Here is a 19,622-nt window from a genome sequence, read left to right as displayed (position 1 = left end):
ATTTACAAATCTCGTAAATTTGTGATTAAGAGGATTATTTTATTCACAATAGAATATAGATAACATATCAAATGTTGAAAGTGAGACATTTTGAAATGTCATGCCCAATATTGGCTCATTTTGGATTTCATGAGAGCTACACATTCCAAAAAAGTTGGGACAGGTAGCAATAAGAGGCCGGAAAAGTTAAATGAACATATAAGGAATAGCTGGAGGACCAATTTGCAACCTATTAGGTCAATTGGCAACATGATTGGGTATAAAAAGAGCCTCTCAGAGTGGCAGTGTCTCTCAGAAGTCAAGATGGGCAGAGGATCACCAATTCCCCCAATGCTGCAGCGAAAGATAGTGGAGCAATATCAGAAAGGAGTTTCTCAGAGAAAAATTGCAAAGAGTTCGAAGTTATCATCGTCTAAAGTGCATAATATCATCCAAAGATTCAGAGAATCTGAAACAATCTCTGTGAGTAACAGTCAAGGCCGGAAAACCATACTGGATGGCCATGATCTTTGGGCCCTTAGACGGCACTGCATCACATACAGGAATGCTACTCACAACATCACAACATGGGCTCAGGTATACTTCCAGAAAACATTGTCAGTGAACACAATCCACTGTGCCATTCGCCGTTGCCGGCTAAAACTCTATAGGTCATAAAAGAAGCCATATCTAAAGATGATCCAGAAGCGCAGGCGCTTTCTCTGGGCCAAGGCTCATTTAAAATGGACTGTGGCAAAGAGAAAAACTGTTTTGTGGTCAGATGAATCAAAATTTGAAGTTTCTTTTTGGAAAACTGGCCATGTCATCCGGACTAAAGAGGACAAGGACAACCCAAATTGTTATCAGCACTCAGTTCAGAAGCCTGCATCTCTGATGGTATGGGGTTGCACGAGTGCATGTGGCATGGGCAGCTTACACATCTGGAAAGGCACCATCAATGCTGGAAGGTATATCCAAGTTCTAGAACAACATATGCTCCCATCTAGTCATCGTCTCTTTCAGGGAAGACCTTGCATTTTCCAACATGACAATGCCAGACCACATACTGCATCAATTACAACGTCATGGCTACATAGAAGAAGGATCCAGGGACTGAAATGGCCAGCCTGCAGTCCAGATCTTTTACCCACAGAAAACATTTGCCACATCATAAAGAGGAAAATGGAACAAAGAAGACCTAAGATGGTTGAGCAACAAGAAACCTGTATTAGACAAGAATGGGACAACATTCCTATTCCTAAACTTGAGCAACTTATCTCCTCAGTCCCCAGACGTTTGCAGACTGTTATAAAAAGAAGAGGGGATGCCACACAGTGGTAAACATGACCTTGTCACAACTTTTTTGAGATGTGTTGATGTCATGAAATTTAAAGTCAACTAATTTTTCCCTTAAAATTATACATTTTCTCAGTTTAAACATTTGATATGTCATCTATGTTATATTCTGAATAAACTTCCACATCATTGCATTCTGTTTTTATTCACAATTTGTACAGTGTACCAACTTTTCTGGAATCAGGTTTGTATATAAAATGCAGAGATTATAGTTATACTAGTGAAACATCTTGGTATATGCAGTTTTTGATACTAGCTGTCGCAAAAACTTTGCTAACAAAACAGCATTATTTTGCTGTAGACAAACTGTAGCTCATTGCAAATAATTATTTGATAAAGAAAATGAGGATTAGAGAACAGGATGTCAAGCATTAAGCAAAAAGAGGTTTTCTCATAAAAGCAAGGTATTCAGTATCCCGAAGCCTCTCTTATATTAAAATCCATAAAAACAGTCATTGTCTCCCAGCCAGTGAAACACCATGTTACTCTGTGTGTATGTGTGTGTGTAATTGAGTAGAGACTGTGGAGATATTGCCATATTTCTGAGTTAAAATGGGCTTTAAAAGATTGCTCAGTTTAACATTTCCTCATTATTATTCTAAAAATAATGTAAAAAGGAATTCGAGATGTTACAAGGCAGCTAAAACATGTCCCAGAATTATTGCTTTATCATTTAGCATTACAAGCTCATGCTCATAAAAGTGCACATTTGTGCAGTTATTGCATATCAAACATGAGAACATGGTAAGATGTTTATGTTGTAAGTTCATTAACTGTGGTGCTCAATTTTAATTGGTATCTCTTTTGATTTGTAATGGTATAATGTTTATTTTAGACCTGATGGAATTGAGCAAGAAAGAAAAAAAAGAAACCAAAAAATCCATCAACAGCTCTCCTCACACGAGAATTCGTACTAGAGAGGAGCAGAAACACAAACAAGCCACAAGGCAGCAGGTGAGGAGGATCCACGCTGAAGATGAACTGTACACATGTGATCAGTGTGAGAAGAGTTTCACATGCAAAGAAGACCTGAAGAAACACATGAAAATCCACAGTGGAGAGACGCTGCACACGTGTGAACTGTGTGGCAAGGGTTTCAAACTCAAAGGACAATTTGGGATACACATGAGGATCCACACTGAAGAGAAGCCGTTCACATGTGATCATGGCGGGAAGAGTTTCTCACAAAAAGCACACCTTAAGGAGCACATGAAAATCCACACCGGAGAAAGGCCGTACTCATGTGATCACTGTGGGAAGAGCTTCCTTCAAAAAGACAGCGTTCAGAGACACATGACAATCCACACTGGAGAGACGTCGTTCACATGTGATCGATGTGGGAAGAGTTTTGACGTCAAAAGAAGCATGTTATCACACATGAAAATCCTCAGTGGAAAGATGTTACACGTTTGTGATCAGTGTGGGGAGAGATACAGATGCAAAAAAAGATCTTAGGCAACACGACAATCCACACTGAATACAGGCCGCACACATGTGATCAACGCGGGAAGGGTTTCACTCGAAAAGAACACCTTCAAAGACACATGCTTATCCACACTTGAGAGAAGCCGCACACATGTGATCAGTGTGGGATGGGTTTTGCAAAAAAAAACGTCCTTGCCGTACACAACTATCCACACTGGAGAGAAGCCTCACGCATGCGATCAGTGCAGGAAGAGTTTTGCACTCAAAAATAGCCTTAATGAACACATGAAAACTCTTACTGGAGAGAAGCGGCACACATGTGAGCAATGCGGGATGAAATTCACGCAGAGATCGCACAGTATGGTACACAAGAAAACCAGACAAGCACCAGACAAGTCACACTGGAGAGAAACCTAACAAGTGTTCGCACTGTCACAAGGGATTCTCTTTGCTGGGAAACATGAAAAAACATGAGAGGATCCATACTAGAGAGAAGCTGCAGACTGCAAACTGCCCTCCAAGTGAAGCCCACTGAAAAGCAGTGAAAAACAAGCTGATGGATGTGCAGACAGAAGAAACTTACAGAAGGATAAACATCACTGCAACACTCCACTGATCTGGGCTTTATGGCGGTGTGGCCAGCCTCAGTCCTCTCCTCAGTGAAGACACATGAAAACACACTTGGAAATTGCAAAAAAGCACCTAAAGGACCCTCAGACTGTGAGAAACAATATTATCTGGTCTGATGAATCATTTCAAATCATTTAACTAACCAGCTAATATTCATTGAGAATATAGACAACACATGCATTGATGTAATTGTCTATGGGCAAAATGTTTAATATGTTCTATTTTTCTATCTATCATGATACACTAATGATTCATTATTACTTGATACAAAATTATATTTAATAATACAAAACAAAATAACTTCACATCATGTTTCTCTCTCTGTGCCATTTAGTGCTTTCAGACAATGATGTTTGTCTTTGATCATTTCTGTGCATGCTGCATAATATAATGCCGAAATAAACCAAGAGGGTCTGGCTGCAGACATATGGGCGAGTGGAGCTCCACTCAAGAGCGGAAATACGTCACCTCCACTAGCGACGCCGCCGCCATGTTGGACCGGGCCATACTTTCCGTGGAATTACGTCGCCTCCACTAATGATGCGGCCGCCATGTTGGACCGGGCAACACTTTCCGTAGAATTACGTCACCTCCATGGCGGCGAGTGGAGCTCCATTCAAGAGCGAAAATACGTCAACTCCACCAAACTTTCGTTTTATATTATTACTTGTTATATACATGTATAAGGGGTGCTTTGCAAGTTATGTCACCTCTTTGTACGTAATGTTCATATGTTCTGTACTTTTATCGTTGTTACTTTTACCTAGTAGAAATAATAAAAATAATAATATACTAATCTTTCACGGTTTATGACACGACAGCAATTTTTTTTTTATTTCCCCTCAGCAATTTGCACTACCGACATCCACAATCCATATTTTTAGGGCTTCTGCCTTTTGTTCATGTTTGTTTTACCAATGTACAACTGACAATGTAACATTCCATACATTTTAGAAAGTTAACCCTATGTTTGTAATATTTAGCAGTGAAAAAATAATGAAATATTAAATAAATTATTAAAATAATACCTCAACCAGAATTTGTGTGTTGAATTTTGCATTTTAATCGAAATAATAACATATACAAAATAACCACAGTAACATAATGAAGAATAACTTCCACAATTTAGAAGTTTTAATGGTTTTTGAGTAATAATAATAATAATTAACACATCTTACACTACACTAAAAACAAATTAACTGCAAGTGACCATAATTGTTACAGTAAAAACACAATGTGTGCGCACGCACGCACACTTTACTCTTCAAGACCTCCATCGTCTGTGAAGCAATCCCAGCTACAGTAGCCAGGGTGATCATTTGAGGAGTAAAACCCCAAAAGCACTCCCTGTTGTCCATTTTCCTGGTGACCAGCCCCACAGTCTTTGTGAAGCTGGCTGCGCTGTAGGTGACTGCACCTAGAGATGATGTAAGGCTTTCTGTACTTTAGATAGTGATAGTGTTTCTTTAAATATCTTCACTGCACCGGTTAAGTACCATTTTCATGTTTCAGTCAAAAGTTTCATGTTAGGGAAATGGAAGAGAGTGAGATTACTTAGCCTAATTATTATAGCCACAAAAACAAGAGGGTTGACCACACTTACTGAAGTCACCATCAAGCCAGTTGAGTGTGGCTCCTGTTAAATATGCTCCTGACTGACAGTGTTGTTAAATCTCTGGCATGAACAATTACGTCAGATGGGTCAAGTTTAATTACAATACTGACATTTCATTATCATTAAAGTTAAAGCAATTTACTTGTTGCTGAAGGTGCCTGGTCCACCACAGTTGTGCTTTGTTGTTCTGATGCATCTGATTGCTGGGCTGGGGACACAAAGAAGACATGAGCACAGCAAAACTGGAACAATACTATGTCTGTGTACTGACGTTTTGTAAATTCAACACAGAATAGTACTGCATCATTCTCCTATGACAGTCCCAAAGCAGACAAGGTGATGGTGCTCAGAAGTTCCAGTCTCTATTTGTGGAGGTGTTATCAAGGATGGATAACACTTGATATACATTTGATCTGAAACAAAAAAAAAAAGTCAAACAATAGAATAACAGAACAACAAAATAGAGAAAAATATGTACATGTTAATGTCACATGTAAAAAGACTTTGACTTCTAGGGTGGCAACATAAATTTAAAATGTAAAGAGTGCTGCATCTTCCATGCCAATCCTATCCCTGGAAGTGAATGAAAAATTAAATATGAAAACAACCACCTCATATGACCTTTTTAACATTATATAACAAATGCTAAAGGCATACACATACAAAACAATCGTGTCCTTTCATTATTTACTACATTATTTTACCACAAGCCACCAAAAACTAAGTTACACCTATGCTATCCATCATGTACTGAAGGTAAAAATTTAAAGAGCAAACAATTAACAAATAAGTTTTTCAGAAATGTATTATCCAAACTGTACTTCCCCAGTCAACTGAAAAGAAAGTGTGTTCTTCAAGAATTTAGTGAAGAAGAGGCAAAGAAAATAAGGAAGCTTTATTTTACTTATCCAGTTTTCCTAAAGCCAAAGAAGTAACATTTAAAATCCTAAAGGACATTTATCCATCTAATAACTTCCTACAAGAAAGATTTAATTGGGAGAACAAGTCATGCAGGTTCTGTGAGAAAGATATTGAAACTGTAGATCATATGTTTTTCCAATGTGAATCTGTACAGACTTTTTGGCTGGAATTTCAAAACTGACTTCATTTCAAACAGATATCAATACACCCTTTGACTGTGATCTCAGTTAAGGTTGGAGTATTGTTGAAGGAAAAGATCCTAGACTTTTTGATAAATAACTTAATTACTTTGTGCAAATACTAGATTCATAGATGTAAATTTTTTAAAGGTTAAACCTCACTTCAGCGGATGGAAGAATGAACTAAAGATATTTGCAAAGTCTCTTCATTACAGGATTGACATTGACATTGCTCGCGATATAAATCTATAAATCCATAGTGTTTAGTAATCCTTTTGTGAGTAATTTCACGTAAGCCCTGTGCGTTTTTATTACACTGCACGTTACAACAGCGTCAGTTCACCATTTTAGCGATGTAGAGATAAAATTACCTGATTTTAAGTTTGAAGTACTCCCGGCGACGCCATCTTGATGTTTTCAAGTGGAGGTGACGTACTTCCGGTTTGAGAGTGGAGCTCCACTCGCCCATGGTCTGCAGCCAGACCCTTCTCAAATAAACAATCGGCATATAGATTTGTTACTATCTGACGTATTTGCATTTAATTTGCATTGAGAAATTTAGTTTTCTTGATAGTTTCAGAATCCGTTCATTAGAAACAGTAGAACAGAATATGATATTTAATAGATTACCCCAGCACAGTAGGTGGCAGTATGAACCTGTTTTGTTGACCTAAAAGACGACAGAAGGATGAATCCAGTAACAGGAAAAAGAAAAAGTGTTGCTACAGCTTGTGACCGTTGCACAGCACATTGTTTTTGTGCAGTGTAATTTTCTGCCGAAATTGTCTTGTTTAATAAAACGATGAAAATATTAAAATTAAAAGACTATTAGGACTAATCCTAATTTTTTCGCTCGCTTTGTTGTTGTCTGAACTGTGAAGTTGTCCGTGTTTGCTCACATCTGTGTTGATCCCAGTGTAATGGCAGAGAGAGGAGCACATTTAACAACAGCGGCTCCAGCTGAAGACAGACCCTCCGTGTTTGAGGTTTTAGCTCAGGACTCGTTGATGAATGCTGTTAAACCTGCATTACTGCATGCTGTGAAGGTATACTTACCCATTTAATATATCGTGTATTGCATTTGACACTACTGTACAGTAAATTACCTTATGGTATAAGACTAATCTTGCTTCATGCTCTCATACACCTGACAGATTGTAAAGTGAATCACAAGAACTTGTTGTGTGCGAAATATACTAGCAGTATGTACAGCTATCCCCTTACGCACTGAATAACTGGACTGCAGAAGCTATTTACACAAAACTGGATTTAAAAACACAAAATAACCACATTTCTGAGCATAGGCCATGGGCTTCCAATCTTTTAGATGCCACAGACCCCCAAATTTGATTTTCTTCATGTGATGGATCCACATGATAAAATGTTCCTGTAAAAAACAACGTGTTGTATATTATATTGTTTTTATTTATCTTATCTAAGTCTAGTTAAATTTTCATTTATTTTAATCAGATTTTAAAATAAATTTTATTTGTTTTAATCTTATTTTTAATATTTTTTACTATTCTTTTTTCTCTCAGCATTTCCTGGGACTCTCTAGCGTACCATTTCAAATATATTTCTGTTGTTTTATATATACTAAAATATAGCAATGATGAAATATACTTCACAGTATTTACTGCCATTGAAAATCATTGATTGTCTGTCTCTGTCCAAAGATCCTTGCCACGTCTAACCCCGCTCGCTATGGAGTTCTTTGGAGAAGGTTTGATGAGATTTACGCTATCCTGGACGTGTTATTGCAGCATCATTTCCTCTCCCGCACCAGCGCCTCATTTTCAGAGAATTTCTACGGTCTGAAGCGTGCCGGAGAAGACAGCACAGGTGCAGCTCATCTGGGACTCCGGCGCAGACAGCACTGGCGCTCCCTGTTCCTTCTGGCCCTCCTTCCTTACTTACACACCAAACTGGAAAAAATCCTGGCTCGACAGAGAGACGAGGATGATTTCTCCATCCGCTTGCCTCAGTCCTTCATGCAGAAGATGTACAGGGCTTTTTTGGCTGCGTACCCCTTTGTGTGCATGGCTTGGGATGGTTGGGTCTTTTGCCAACAGCTTTTGTATGTTTTCGGCAAAACACGGACACATTCTCCGCTCCTGTGGCTGGCAGGGGTTAAACTCTCATACCTCACGGCTAATGACATACGCAGCCTGGATCTCAAGCCATCAGGCCCCGCACTGAGCCCCAGTCAAAGGTGAGTTTATTTTGAGTCTCTGCTACATTACTGTCTTCAGGTTAACCAAAATATAAAGACATTTAATTAAAGCCAAAATCTCTCTTTTCAGCTTCAGAGAGCAATTTCAGCACTGGGTCTCTGCAGCGGTTGGTGGTGTGGCTGTGTCTCTGTCAACCAGCCTCTCGATTGGAGTGTTTTTCCTGCAGTTCCTGGAGTGGTGGTATTCATCCGAGAACCAGAGCACTGTTAAATCCTTGACCACCCTTCCAACCCCTCCGCCGCCTCTCCACCTTCACAGCCAGGAGACGTCACCCACACACATCAAAGTCTGCCCGCTCTGCAGGAAAGTGCGCACCAATGACACTGCGCTGGCCACTTCGGGCTATGTGTTTTGTTACAAGTGTATATATGTTTTTGTTAAAGCCAATCACAGGTGTCCCCTCACTGGCTACCCTTCAGGACTGCAGCACCTCATTAAAATATACGCACCTGATGGATAGACTGGTAACATCTGTTTAGTTTGATTTCCAAGATGCATTATTAATGTGGATCTGTCTGATTTGACATAATTATTGCACATCGTTCAGGTGAACAACAGGTAAAGTGTTAATTGTTATCCTAAGGAAGCTACTATAATTAGTTTTTGTGATACGGTTAAAATTATTTTTTAATTTGTGAAATGTGTAAAGATTACATTTGTACAGATATCATCATTGCCGACTCTTGTTTATAGTTGCAATGCAATTAAATGAATGGCAGATCTTTTCTTTCATATTGTGACATTCAATTGTAATAAATGCCTGGGGAAAAATAAAAACAGAGCTGGGACTGCTGTGCCCCAGTTGTCGATTGGATTTTGAGATGTTCATTGCAGTCAAAAGTGGAGGCTACTAGTCACTCGTTCTCATCAGAACAGGGTTATTGTGGGCCATAAAGAGTCTTAATTCACCCTTGACCAACTTGGTGCAGAAAGTCTTAAATCCGAAAAGTCATGGGATTAAATGGTGCAATGACTGCAAAAAATACATATTTGTCTTGCTCTCCATTACAAGTGTGTTAAAACAAGATATATTTATTATTTACTAGATGTAAAAAATAGATTTCTCAGAAATTTAGTTTTTGTATCTGTCAGTCAGGTATGGAAATATCCCCTTCAAATTTTGTTGATTTTTCTGTGCCTCAGATATTTCTTGTTTTAATCGTAAACATGTAATTTTGATCAGTTTCTAAGAATTATTTTTTTTTTTTATTAATTCAAAAGTAGGTTAATACAGATCTGTTGTAACTCAGTCTTTGAATTAAAGTGTTGCTAATACAACAGAGTGTGTGCTCCCTTACATTTAGAAAACTAATCGATGTATTCCCTTCAATTTATTTCTTACAGTTTCTTTAACTGGTCTTAAAAAAATTCACTAAGATTTTTACCTGCCAGGAACATTGTCAGAGATGGTCCACTTACAACATATCGTTAAAACAGCACAGTCAATTAATCTAACATGCATTTACAAAATGGTGAATCGTTTGAAATGTATTTTGCACATTTTTATATTTTCTTTTAATCATAAGCTTATATCAATTTTTTGTATGATAATTCAAACCACATTGATTGAACCCAGACAGTTATGTCTATGATACTGATGACAGCTGATTCATTTAATTCAGTTCATATGGTGCTATTTTCACACAGTTACATTCAGATACAGCCATTTTATATATATAGCAACAAGTCAGAGCTTATCCTCAAATTTACAGGCTCTGACTCTGTCATCTGTTGTAGCTCAGTGACAGCAAATGTATAAAGCCTCCTGTCACTGCAATTTACAGCTGACTAATACACGGATGGACCAACATGCATGCCGAGAGGCCTCTGACCGCCTCAAACCGTAAGAGAAAACTGATGTGAAGTCTTGACTGGCAGATTAATTGTGCAAGAAACAGAGATGAAGTTTTGAGAAGTCAACCAAATGATCAAATCTGTAACGGCACAAGGATATCGGAGCTCCTTACAACACTGGTTTGATTAGATGGAGGAAAAGCACGTTGATTTTGCTGTAACTGAGCACTGCATGGAGAAGGTATTTTTTGTAGGTCAAAACCAGGAAATGAGTTTGCACTTTACCACTTGTGGTTTCATTGTCCTGAAGTCTAATGTTTTTTATATACATATATGTTTGTGGTTAATTGTCTGAAATAAGGACTGTGGTTTACAAGCTCTGGATACTTTCATGTTTTCCCTTTACGACATTAACTAGTAATTCTACTTGTCTTGAAAAAGGCTGTTGCTAACAAGTGGTTAAATAAGACTAGAGAAGTTGGGAAATTAAATCTCGATGATATAAATCAAAATATTTAAATGATTATAAAAACAGATAAACATCTACTCAACAGGCTGATTTTCACAGTGTTTAAAATCACACTCTTGCAAAACTAGTATAACTCAAGCTTCTAAGGAAAATCCATCTTAAACTGAAAGAGTTGTTGGAAGCTTAGTCATTAACTCCATGCAACTGTGGCTTACTTCATTTATAGCATATGTTTAGGTGGGGTGGACTCTGGGTTAACCTACAAAAAAAAAAAAAACCCATGCCTGCAGGGCCCTACCTGCTTATGTTCCAGTGAAGCTGGTTGGTTTAGCCGTTTTTGTATTTGAATCAAGTAAGTAAATTGGTTTAAACAAGCAGGTACAGGTCACTCTGGATCCAAAAGCATATTTCAATAGAGCTGAACCAAATCCAATCAGCTCAGAAATAAAGCAAATACTAGATACATTTTAAGCAAAGATGCAATCTGAGAATCAAGCACATGTTCCCAGTCTGGGAAAATTCCTTGGCCCTATGTTACCACTCCCTGAAAAACTGCAACATTACCAAACATGTGCCACCAGTTAAGAGAACACAAAATGGTTACAAACGATCTTTGGTTTCTACCGTTGTAGTATTAGTAATGCAAACTGGCTCTCTGCTCAAACTCAAACATGAGACATCAGCAGCTCAGAGAGAAGATTAAACTTAGTCAATCAGATCTTGGTCAAATGATGCCAAAGGGCAGCAATACCAAGTCAGTTAAGTTCTTTCACTCATCATTGCTGCAGGAACTTTACAGGATCTTTTTCAACAATTAAGCAGAATTACTCACCATTAAACATCTACCAGAGTTTAAATAACTCACAAAACACTTTGATACAAAAGCTGTCACAAGTCAATAAACACTTGCTTGGTTATGTATAATAAACGTGAATTTGATCCAACACCTCAAACACTGTGGAGACCTGCTTGAAACCGGTTTTTCAACAGCATCTTCACACAAAACCACAGTTTGTCAAGTCATTGACTGATCAAGTAACAAGGAAATTACCTTAACCTTTATAGTTTGTCGGCACTCCAGGCCTCCTATGCACACTTGTTGACATTTATCATCATTAGTCTGCGGCGTAACACAGCTTCACCTGAGTTACCAATCAAGCCCAAGGGATCATCGGTCACTTCTCCAGTTAATTCATGTCACTGAGGTCGAAAGAGGTTAGGCTGCTGTCCAACATGAGAAACGAGTGCTTTTTTAACAGATCAACCCACATTAAATTAATCAAACATCTGTTTTGTAGCTCTCTGGATTGAATGTGGATTTTAATATGAGGCTCAGGAGGGTTTCCATAGGTTTGGCTGTGTGTGGAGTGATAACTGCAGGTACACTGCAATCTAATGTGAAAATCTAGTGTAAAAACATCTTATCTCTTGGCAGTCTAATTAATATTCTGTGGCAGATATTACTTCCAATGCATTCATCACTTTGGAGAAGCTGAGAATTTAGCATTGTAGTTAACATTTTGCAAAAAGTATATGTTATGCATTTAATGTAGAAAAATTGTAAACAATGCACAGTATTCATACAATGCAATGCAGAAATATGCTATTCCAAATGCATACATCTATAGAATAACTTAATTCACCATTAAAAGTTTAATGTGCATTTAGTACTTTTTCTGCATCATAACTAGACACATACTTGCTTTAATCTCATTTGCAATGTCTTTCTCTGCCAGCATGTCGCCTCACTTCACGTGTGTCTGCCAATCACAGCTGTGCAACCTGACCATTCACATGCAAAGATGTACTAGTAATTAACAATTTTAATAAGTCAGAAAGATTTGAGTGGTATGCGACCCAAGCATTTTCATGACTCAGCCTCTTAAGGTTGTCTGCTGATTCATACAGCCATTTCTGGAAATGTGAATATGATAATATGAAAGTCACATAGAAAACAGCAGTCCGTTCTTGAACGGATCACAGAGGCATATCAAATGTCCACTGGACACAGAAATGATAAGTAGAGATTTGAAGTAAACAAAACAGTTTGCGTTTATTTGACATAAATTAACACAAGTACAGACAAAGTGAACGGACATGCTCAACAAAACATTTGGATAATAGTCGGCTACATGTAGATGCAAAAACAAAACAAAACTGTTTACACTATATATGCGTTTATCTATTGATAGTGTGGCACAATGCAACAGAACTATCGAAGATGACATGAACAGAACTTTTCCACACATACACAAATAGAAAAGTGCTTTTTAAAGCCCCCACAAGCAGTGTACACACGATTGTGCTCAAGTTCACTTGTCTGAGCAATGAATCGAATAGTGCTTCACTATGCCTGGTTACAGGACTGACTCATGACACTATTAAATAAATGCTTAAGGCATGAAATAAAGCAGTAAACAAAGACAGCAGATGAAATCAGTCTGCATACTCTGAAAACAAACCAGACACATCATTTCCACGGACTATACTACAAGTGCACTTTTGTCAGTTTTATTATTTAAGGCAGGCAGAAATTTGGTCCGACTTCCTTTTCCCCCTGGAATGTTTTCTTCAAACTGACATTATTTTGAGCTTGATGACAGGACTGCCAACTTTGTTCACATTAAACAGTTTCAGCTCTGCAAAGCATTTTTGTCTTCCTCAAGTATTTTTAGTATAACTACCTGTGCCCATTAAAGTCATTTGTTGGAGCAAATCATCACTGGCCCTAGTTACTGACATCGACAATGTAAACTTCTAGTAGCTCAAAGGAATAACATTCAATAGGCCTTGTGTGAAATATGGATAAAAACTCCACCTTTGTGCTTGACAAGTGACAGTGCATTATATCACACATGCAAAACCTTCGATGAAGTACAAGCACGCAGTGAGTCTGGCTAAAGCGTCTTGATTTCACACTCAAGTTAAAAATACTGCACTACATATAGACCTAGTACGAGCGATACTTCTGTAACAGATTGAAGATGAATCCTCTGCAGGCTGGAAGATTACAGTATTAAAGATCCACTGCTAACACAGACAAACTATACGGGGTGCATCAATCTGTGTTGTTTTCTTAAAGGGAAATGAACATTCGGTCATTTACTCACCCACACATAAAGCGTTATCAGTGCAAAGGAAAGAAACAACATGATGGTGACTGATGATGACAATGTTCATTTTTGAGTGAACTATCACTTCCTACTGAAGCTCAAAGAGGCATGTACATTACAAAAGCTGGGAGCTGCAGTTAAAGTGACTCTGGCAGCTGTGATCCATAATGGATCCAAGACCAACTCATATGGTCTCATTATCTATTGATCCAGGATGGCACTGCAAAAGGAAGAGAAAAGAGCAAACGATATCAAAGCAAGCCACTCTGTGATGTGCGTTTTTTTATATCTAGAGGCATGGAAAATGGCACTCAAAATCAAGTCCAAATGACCTACAGCCCAAAGAAATACAAAATAAATAGCCCTTGCGGTAGAAATCTTGTAAACGTGCGGCTTTTTGCTGTAAAACATTTACTCAGTTTCTACACAAGAAATCCTCCCACCAGCTAACAAGGCATTTCGTCGCAGAAGAAAACCGATAAAAATAATAAATGTGCTTGTAAGCTTGAAGAGTCAAGCAACGGGACACTGCGCGAAATGAAGGGCATTCCTGGATCTCACACCACCTGCAGGCCTCGCTCGTGGCCGTCCAGCTGCACCTTGATTTTGTGCAGCTCCTCGATCTCTTGATGGTGCCGCTCTGTTTTGTGGCGCACTAGCGAGCGGTAGAAGTGAATGGTGAACACCACAAAGATCAATCCGACTGGCACCATGATGATAGTGGAGGCCAAAGCCGCCTGCCAGCCGCTGTGGCAGGGCTGGACCGCGGGAGAGCTGCAGTTCTGCTTGAGGGCTGCCCCAGAGTCAACCGGCAAGAACTTTATCCAGCAGAGGAGCACCACCTCTACCAGGAACAAAAGGATCCCCAGAGCGGTGGAAAAGCACCAGGCCAGCTCTATATAGTGGTGCATCCTCTCGTGGGGAGACTCGGAGACGGAGTTGAGATTGTGGATGTTGCTGACAGCTTCCACGTTGGGCAGGATGCAGGTGCTGATGAGGAGGGCGAACAGGTGGACGGCCACCAGCACTGTGGTACACACACTGAAGGCAATGAGCAGGAGCGGGGGGTAGTTGTACTGCATCTCCAGCTCCACCTCCACCATGGCCACCTGGTCATAACCACACGAGAAACAAGAAAATAACACTGCTAATGGTCACCTAGAACGTGTTTTGCCATTTTTGGCTTTTATTCGTATAGGACTGCATTTTAGACAGGAAGTGAAGTGGAAGGGGGGAGGTGTTCGAATCCCGACTCAAGGACCTTTCCTCTCCCACTTGGCTTCCTGTCAATTCTGATCTGTCCTGTCACAATAAAGACAAAATAAAATTGTTTTATACTTCAGTCAATAGCTATGAATCACGTACCTAAAGATTCTCAGGTCTATCCTATAATAAAAATGCTAATATTATAATAATTGAACTAGCTAAAGTCTTTTGTCTGGTTTAAATCAAGGTTTGTAATGTTACAATTAATCTCAGAACTGGCAGGTTTCATAACTCATAACTCTTTACTGAAGAATGTTTGCAGTCCCTATGGAGAAAATGAACATGAAAAATACTTCCGGTCAAGTGGGTGGTCACTGTTATGCCCTGTCTCGGCCAAAAGTGGTTAGACACAGAGTTCCATCAGACAAAGACAAACTTATCTCCAAACCATCTCATGCTTCGAAGAATTTCTACAACCCACACCCTTTGTATGAAGTTTAGCAATAGCTTCCTGATACATTGACTGAAATAAAATCTACACAAGAGTGTGGCCATGACAAGGGTCAAATATATTTAATAGCTCCCATCCTTTTCATACTCACCATGGCAAAGCCAGACAGCAGGGCTGAGGTTCGGCTGGAGGCTTTGAGCTTGGCCCTGCTGAGGTAGAGTTTCCTCCATGAGAGAGCCTGGACCGAGTGGTGGTTGGAGGTGACCAGCTCCAGATAGCTGCCCCGAACCCAATCCCTGTAGTCCATCCCACCACCATCCTGCAGCCGGTCAGAGCCCCCGGGCGCGGTGGAGCCCATTGGCACACTCAGCTCACTGCTCATCGTAACTGTGAATAAGTTTGTAAAGTGACGTGACATTCAGCCAAGTATGGTGACCCATACTCAGAATTTGTGCTCTGCATTTAATCCATCCGAAGTGCACACACACAGCAGTGAACACACACACTGTGAACACACACCCGGAGCAGTGGGCAGCCATTTATGCTGCGGCGCCCGGGGAGCAGTTGGGGGTTCGATGCCTTGCTCAAGGGCACCTCAGTCGTGGTATTGAAGGTGGAGAGAGAACTGTATGTGCACTCCCCCCACCTACAATTCCTGCCAGCCCGGGACTCGAACTCACAACCTTTCGATTGGGAGTCCGACTCTCTAACCATTAGGCCACGACTTCCCAATATTGATACAATATGATATTGTATGATATTAAACATAATATCATGCAATATAATGTTCACTCTTTTATAACATAAAGCAGTGCATATTATATTTTATATATAGGTTAATCATTAATTAAATTATGTGAGAATGTGATATAAATATAGTTAAAAATGTGAAACATACCTTGGCCTTGCTCTGCTTTCATCACACATCTCTGGTTAAACAGAAAGTTAATATGTTAAATAATTACAAATTACAACTAACATTTAGAATTAATAAATGCTAAGATTAACAAAGACAAATAAAATACTAAAATATAGCATGAATTAAACTGAAGCCCTTTTTTTCCTGCTAGTCTTGGGCTCAGCGGTGCTGTATGCATTCACAATACATGGTTACTCTTTAAAATCATTATATAAATAAAAAGTATTAAATTAAAATATTTAACAATAAATTCATATATAAAAATAATCAACTTTAAACATCACACAGACTTATCACACAGACACAAATACCGAAACTAAAACCCCAACAACAGATCTTGATCTCTTTTTCTTCCCTGACTGCTCACACAATAACTCTAGTATTATCTTCATCCTCACAGACATCTGCATCAGACATACTCGCTTTTAACTGTACTGAAAGCAAATATAGAGCATATCAGCATCTGTATTGCATTGTTTTCTACTACAGCCTGGTCAAATAACAAAATAGAAAAATATCCTTTCCGATCAACCTCATGCAAGTCTAGGGCTGAAGCTAATCGTGTTGAAGGCGGAAACAATTCAGTTCAGTTGTTTTACATGTTATTTTAAAAATGATCAGTGGCCCAGCGTTCCTAGATATGGCCTAGACAGAAAAGATGACTATTAATCTTTCTAACCTCCTAAGTGATACACAGAATGAGTTGTATCATCAAAAATAGAACGGTGAATAATATTTTTTTACCAAACTAACTGAAGAATGCTGATATATTTCACTTTTACAGAGACATGTGAATATCATGGTATATATAACTATGGTAATGATTCTACCGTCTGACACCATCACTTCACCAATGGTTTTTCCATAATATTTCAGATAGCACCTTCTTCTCGAGTCAGATCATACAGTGGAGCCACACATTCCTACAACAGCGTGTGGTTATTTCTACAGATGAATGTAGCTGCGGTGTGTTGGTTATTGAAATAGTCAGCAAATGTGCTCCAAGTCTGACGTATTGTGGTAAAGTTAGTTTGACATTCATTCAACTGAACTCTTTGCGGCCCATTATGTTTTGAGACCAAACGAATAGTCATAAATATATGCCCTTTAAGTTGCACAAGCCTTCGTTTCTAGGGGAATTTTTTTTTTTTAACTGAACCATTTAAATTAATTAAACAATTTAACTACGTGTCAATATAATATAAAACCAATAATAAAATGTTCAGAAAAACATCCCTGTTATTGCACAAAGTTCCATTTTTGGAATTACCATTTTATGTGTTTTATAATAATTGTACAACTTTTAATGTATGCAATATTATAAAAATCCTTTAGCGGACATCACTATTTGATCTAAAGGTATTAAACCAGCTGTTAAAATATTCAGAATATTATTCCCTATAATGCACAATGCCCTATTAATACATTTAGATCAAATAGTGTTGGCTTTTAATGGATTTATATTAATAAAATGGTTCTTCCAAAAATTGAGCTTTGTGCAATATAAGGAATGTTTTTCTAAACATTTTATTATTGTTTTTATATAATAATGACACGTTGTTTAATTAATTTTTTAAAAATCCCCTAGAAACGAAACCTTGTGCAATGTAACGGGCATATATTTATGAATGATTCAGTTTGGGCTCAAAACATAAAAAAATAAAATAAAATAATAATAAAATAATAATAATAATATATATATATATCTCCAATGACCGTCAAACTAACTTTACCCTCGTGTCAGACGCTTGGGACCACAATAAAACTAGAGGAAAAGGGTTATTAGTGAACAGCCGCTGTGCAAAGATATACGTCCAAACAAAGTGTGTTTCTGTGAGGTCCACTAATTAACTTATAAATCGGAGCACAATGAACGCCAGGCCACAGATGTGTTTCTCGGCACACACAACTTCCCTTCCAAACCACCACAAGCACAATATATCAGAGCATCAGCGATCAAACTGCACAGCTTGACTGAAATCATCTTTGTGCTCGCATCCGACTCACCTTTGCTGCCAGTCACTTTCTGTGTTCACATCCACATGAGAGCCGACACACAAACTGGATTTGGGAGATAAATGACCGTTGACAGCTCTAGCTGGACTCGCTTTTCCATTTAGCGCGAATGCGATCTCCGATTCCCCAGCGATTCGTCCTTTTGAATCGGATCTTTACAATGTATCGGTTGAACAAAACCGGTTCACGACTCGACATTATTTGTTCGTTCACCATTTGAACTGAATCAGTATTCAGTGCGGTTCTCGAGTCACCAATTCACTGAACTAAAACCGTTTCTGCGATGACTCACAACGAGCCTGAATGCAGAAATAGAATCTACTTCAAATATGTTTTGACTGAGTTGTATTAACCCATAGAACCAAAGTATAAATATCGATGATTAATTTAATGTAAATTCAACTTATATTTAGGTTCCATAGAACTTCATGCGCCAAAGCTTGGCTGCAAGAACTAAAAAGCCTACATGAAATACCATTAGTTCAAAAATGTAATAGGAAAACAATAAACAGCGAGATATTAATGTTAGTTTAAAACAAGTAATATGCCACGCAAGGATGTCAGGGACCATGTCGAAATGTAAATACGTGTTGAGATAAATAATCAGTGAATCAGTTGTTTGAACCGGTTCTTGAATGGAACAATTCGAAAGAATCGGTTCGCGGAAATTAATCAGGCTTCTGTAGTTGTCACGTGATCTCCCCTACGCTCTTTGAATGCATCGCGTGACGTCAGAATTTACGATTATAATTAACGTTTATTTATTTAATAAAGGCGGGATTTTCCCCAGACATGTCAACCAACCCGAAATCAAAATGAGTGACAGGCAGAAATCGTCCTCTGATTGTCCAGTTTAATACGTGCACCAGGCCCCTTTCTCCTTCCTTTGCTGTTCACACTCTAGTCTAGACCTATGGGGTCTAGAGCTGGGAAAGTGAATCTATAATTAGATTAATAAAAAACAGGCTATAGTAGCTCAAAAAGTATAAGTATATGCATTTAAATTAAATTAAATTGTGCCGCATACAAAATATCAAATCACAAATACAATGTGGCATCTCTAAGCACATTATGCTAAAACTTTTCTTTCAACTAGCTTGAATCTTTAAGGTAGATGAAGTCAGTTTCCGTCCTATTCAACAAAGACCAAGGGTGGCGAACGTCGGTCCTGGAGAGTTTCGCTTCAACCCTAATCAAACACCCCTGAACTAGCTCATCAAGGTCCGAAGGGTTACTAGAAAGCTCGAGGCAGGTGAGTTTTAATTAGGACAGCAGCTCTTCAGGACCGGAGCTCGCCACCCCTCACAGAGAGGCC

General features: G+C 38.7%; 2 protein-coding genes and 1 non-coding gene across 3 annotated transcripts; 1 reads left to right on the top strand and 2 right to left on the bottom strand.

Annotated features, from left to right (window-relative positions):
• Positions 1 to 6,781: 6,781 nt before the first annotated feature.
• Positions 6,782 to 9,153, top strand: pex12 (peroxisomal biogenesis factor 12). The gene is made up of 3 exons (XM_052557725.1): positions 6,782 to 7,151; positions 7,782 to 8,317; positions 8,409 to 9,153. The coding sequence occupies exons 1-3, from the start codon at positions 7,026 to 7,028 to the stop codon at positions 8,797 to 8,799; spliced, it is 1,053 nt and encodes a 350-aa protein (XP_052413685.1). The 5' UTR covers positions 6,782 to 7,025; the 3' UTR covers positions 8,800 to 9,153.
• Positions 9,154 to 11,285: 2,132 nt separating this feature from the next.
• On the bottom strand, positions 11,286 to 11,386 carry LOC127958930 (Z30 small nucleolar RNA). Its single transcript, XR_008154183.1, has one exon. It is a non-coding gene; the product is annotated as a Z30 small nucleolar RNA (small nucleolar RNA).
• A 1,243-nt stretch (positions 11,387 to 12,629) lies between these two features.
• LOC127957014 (protein orai-2) lies at positions 12,630 to 18,477 on the bottom strand. Its single transcript, XM_052555346.1, has 4 exons — positions 18,299 to 18,477; positions 16,271 to 16,301; positions 15,524 to 15,759; positions 12,630 to 14,824 (listed from the first exon to the last, which is right to left on the bottom strand). The coding sequence occupies exons 2-4, from the start codon at positions 16,290 to 16,292 to the stop codon at positions 14,273 to 14,275; spliced, it is 810 nt and encodes a 269-aa protein (XP_052411306.1). The 5' UTR covers positions 16,293 to 16,301; positions 18,299 to 18,477; the 3' UTR covers positions 12,630 to 14,272.
• Positions 18,478 to 19,622: the final 1,145 nt, after the last annotated feature.

The sequence above is a fragment of the Carassius gibelio genome, chromosome B5, assembly GCF_023724105.1.
Source record: "Carassius gibelio isolate Cgi1373 ecotype wild population from Czech Republic chromosome B5, carGib1.2-hapl.c, whole genome shotgun sequence".
Taxonomy (NCBI): domain Eukaryota; kingdom Metazoa; phylum Chordata; class Actinopteri; order Cypriniformes; family Cyprinidae; genus Carassius; species Carassius gibelio.
The sequence above is the reverse complement of the archived record's forward strand: the minus strand, read 5'-3'. Positions and strand labels throughout refer to the sequence as shown.

Excerpts from the sequence above, each read along its gene's own strand:
- pex12 (XM_052557725.1), top strand. The coding sequence starts at position 7,026 with ATGGCAGAGAGAGGAGCACATTTAACAACAGCGGCTCCAGCTGAAGAC. Across the intron at positions 7,152-7,781 it reads CATTACTGCATGCTGTGAAG|ATCCTTGCCACGTCTAACCC; the intron begins GTATACTTACCC and ends CTCTGTCCAAAG. Across the intron at positions 8,318-8,408 it reads GCACTGAGCCCCAGTCAAAG|CTTCAGAGAGCAATTTCAGC; the intron begins GTGAGTTTATTT and ends CTCTCTTTTCAG.
- LOC127957014 (XM_052555346.1), bottom strand. The coding sequence starts at position 16,292 with ATGAAAGCAGAGCAAGGCCAAG. Across the intron at positions 15,760-16,270 it reads GAAAGCAGAGCAAGGCCAAG|TTACGATGAGCAGTGAGCTG; the intron begins GTATGTTTCACA and ends ACTTATTCACAG. Across the intron at positions 14,825-15,523 it reads TGCTGTCTGGCTTTGCCATG|GTGGCCATGGTGGAGGTGGA; the intron begins GTGAGTATGAAA and ends GGTTATGACCAG.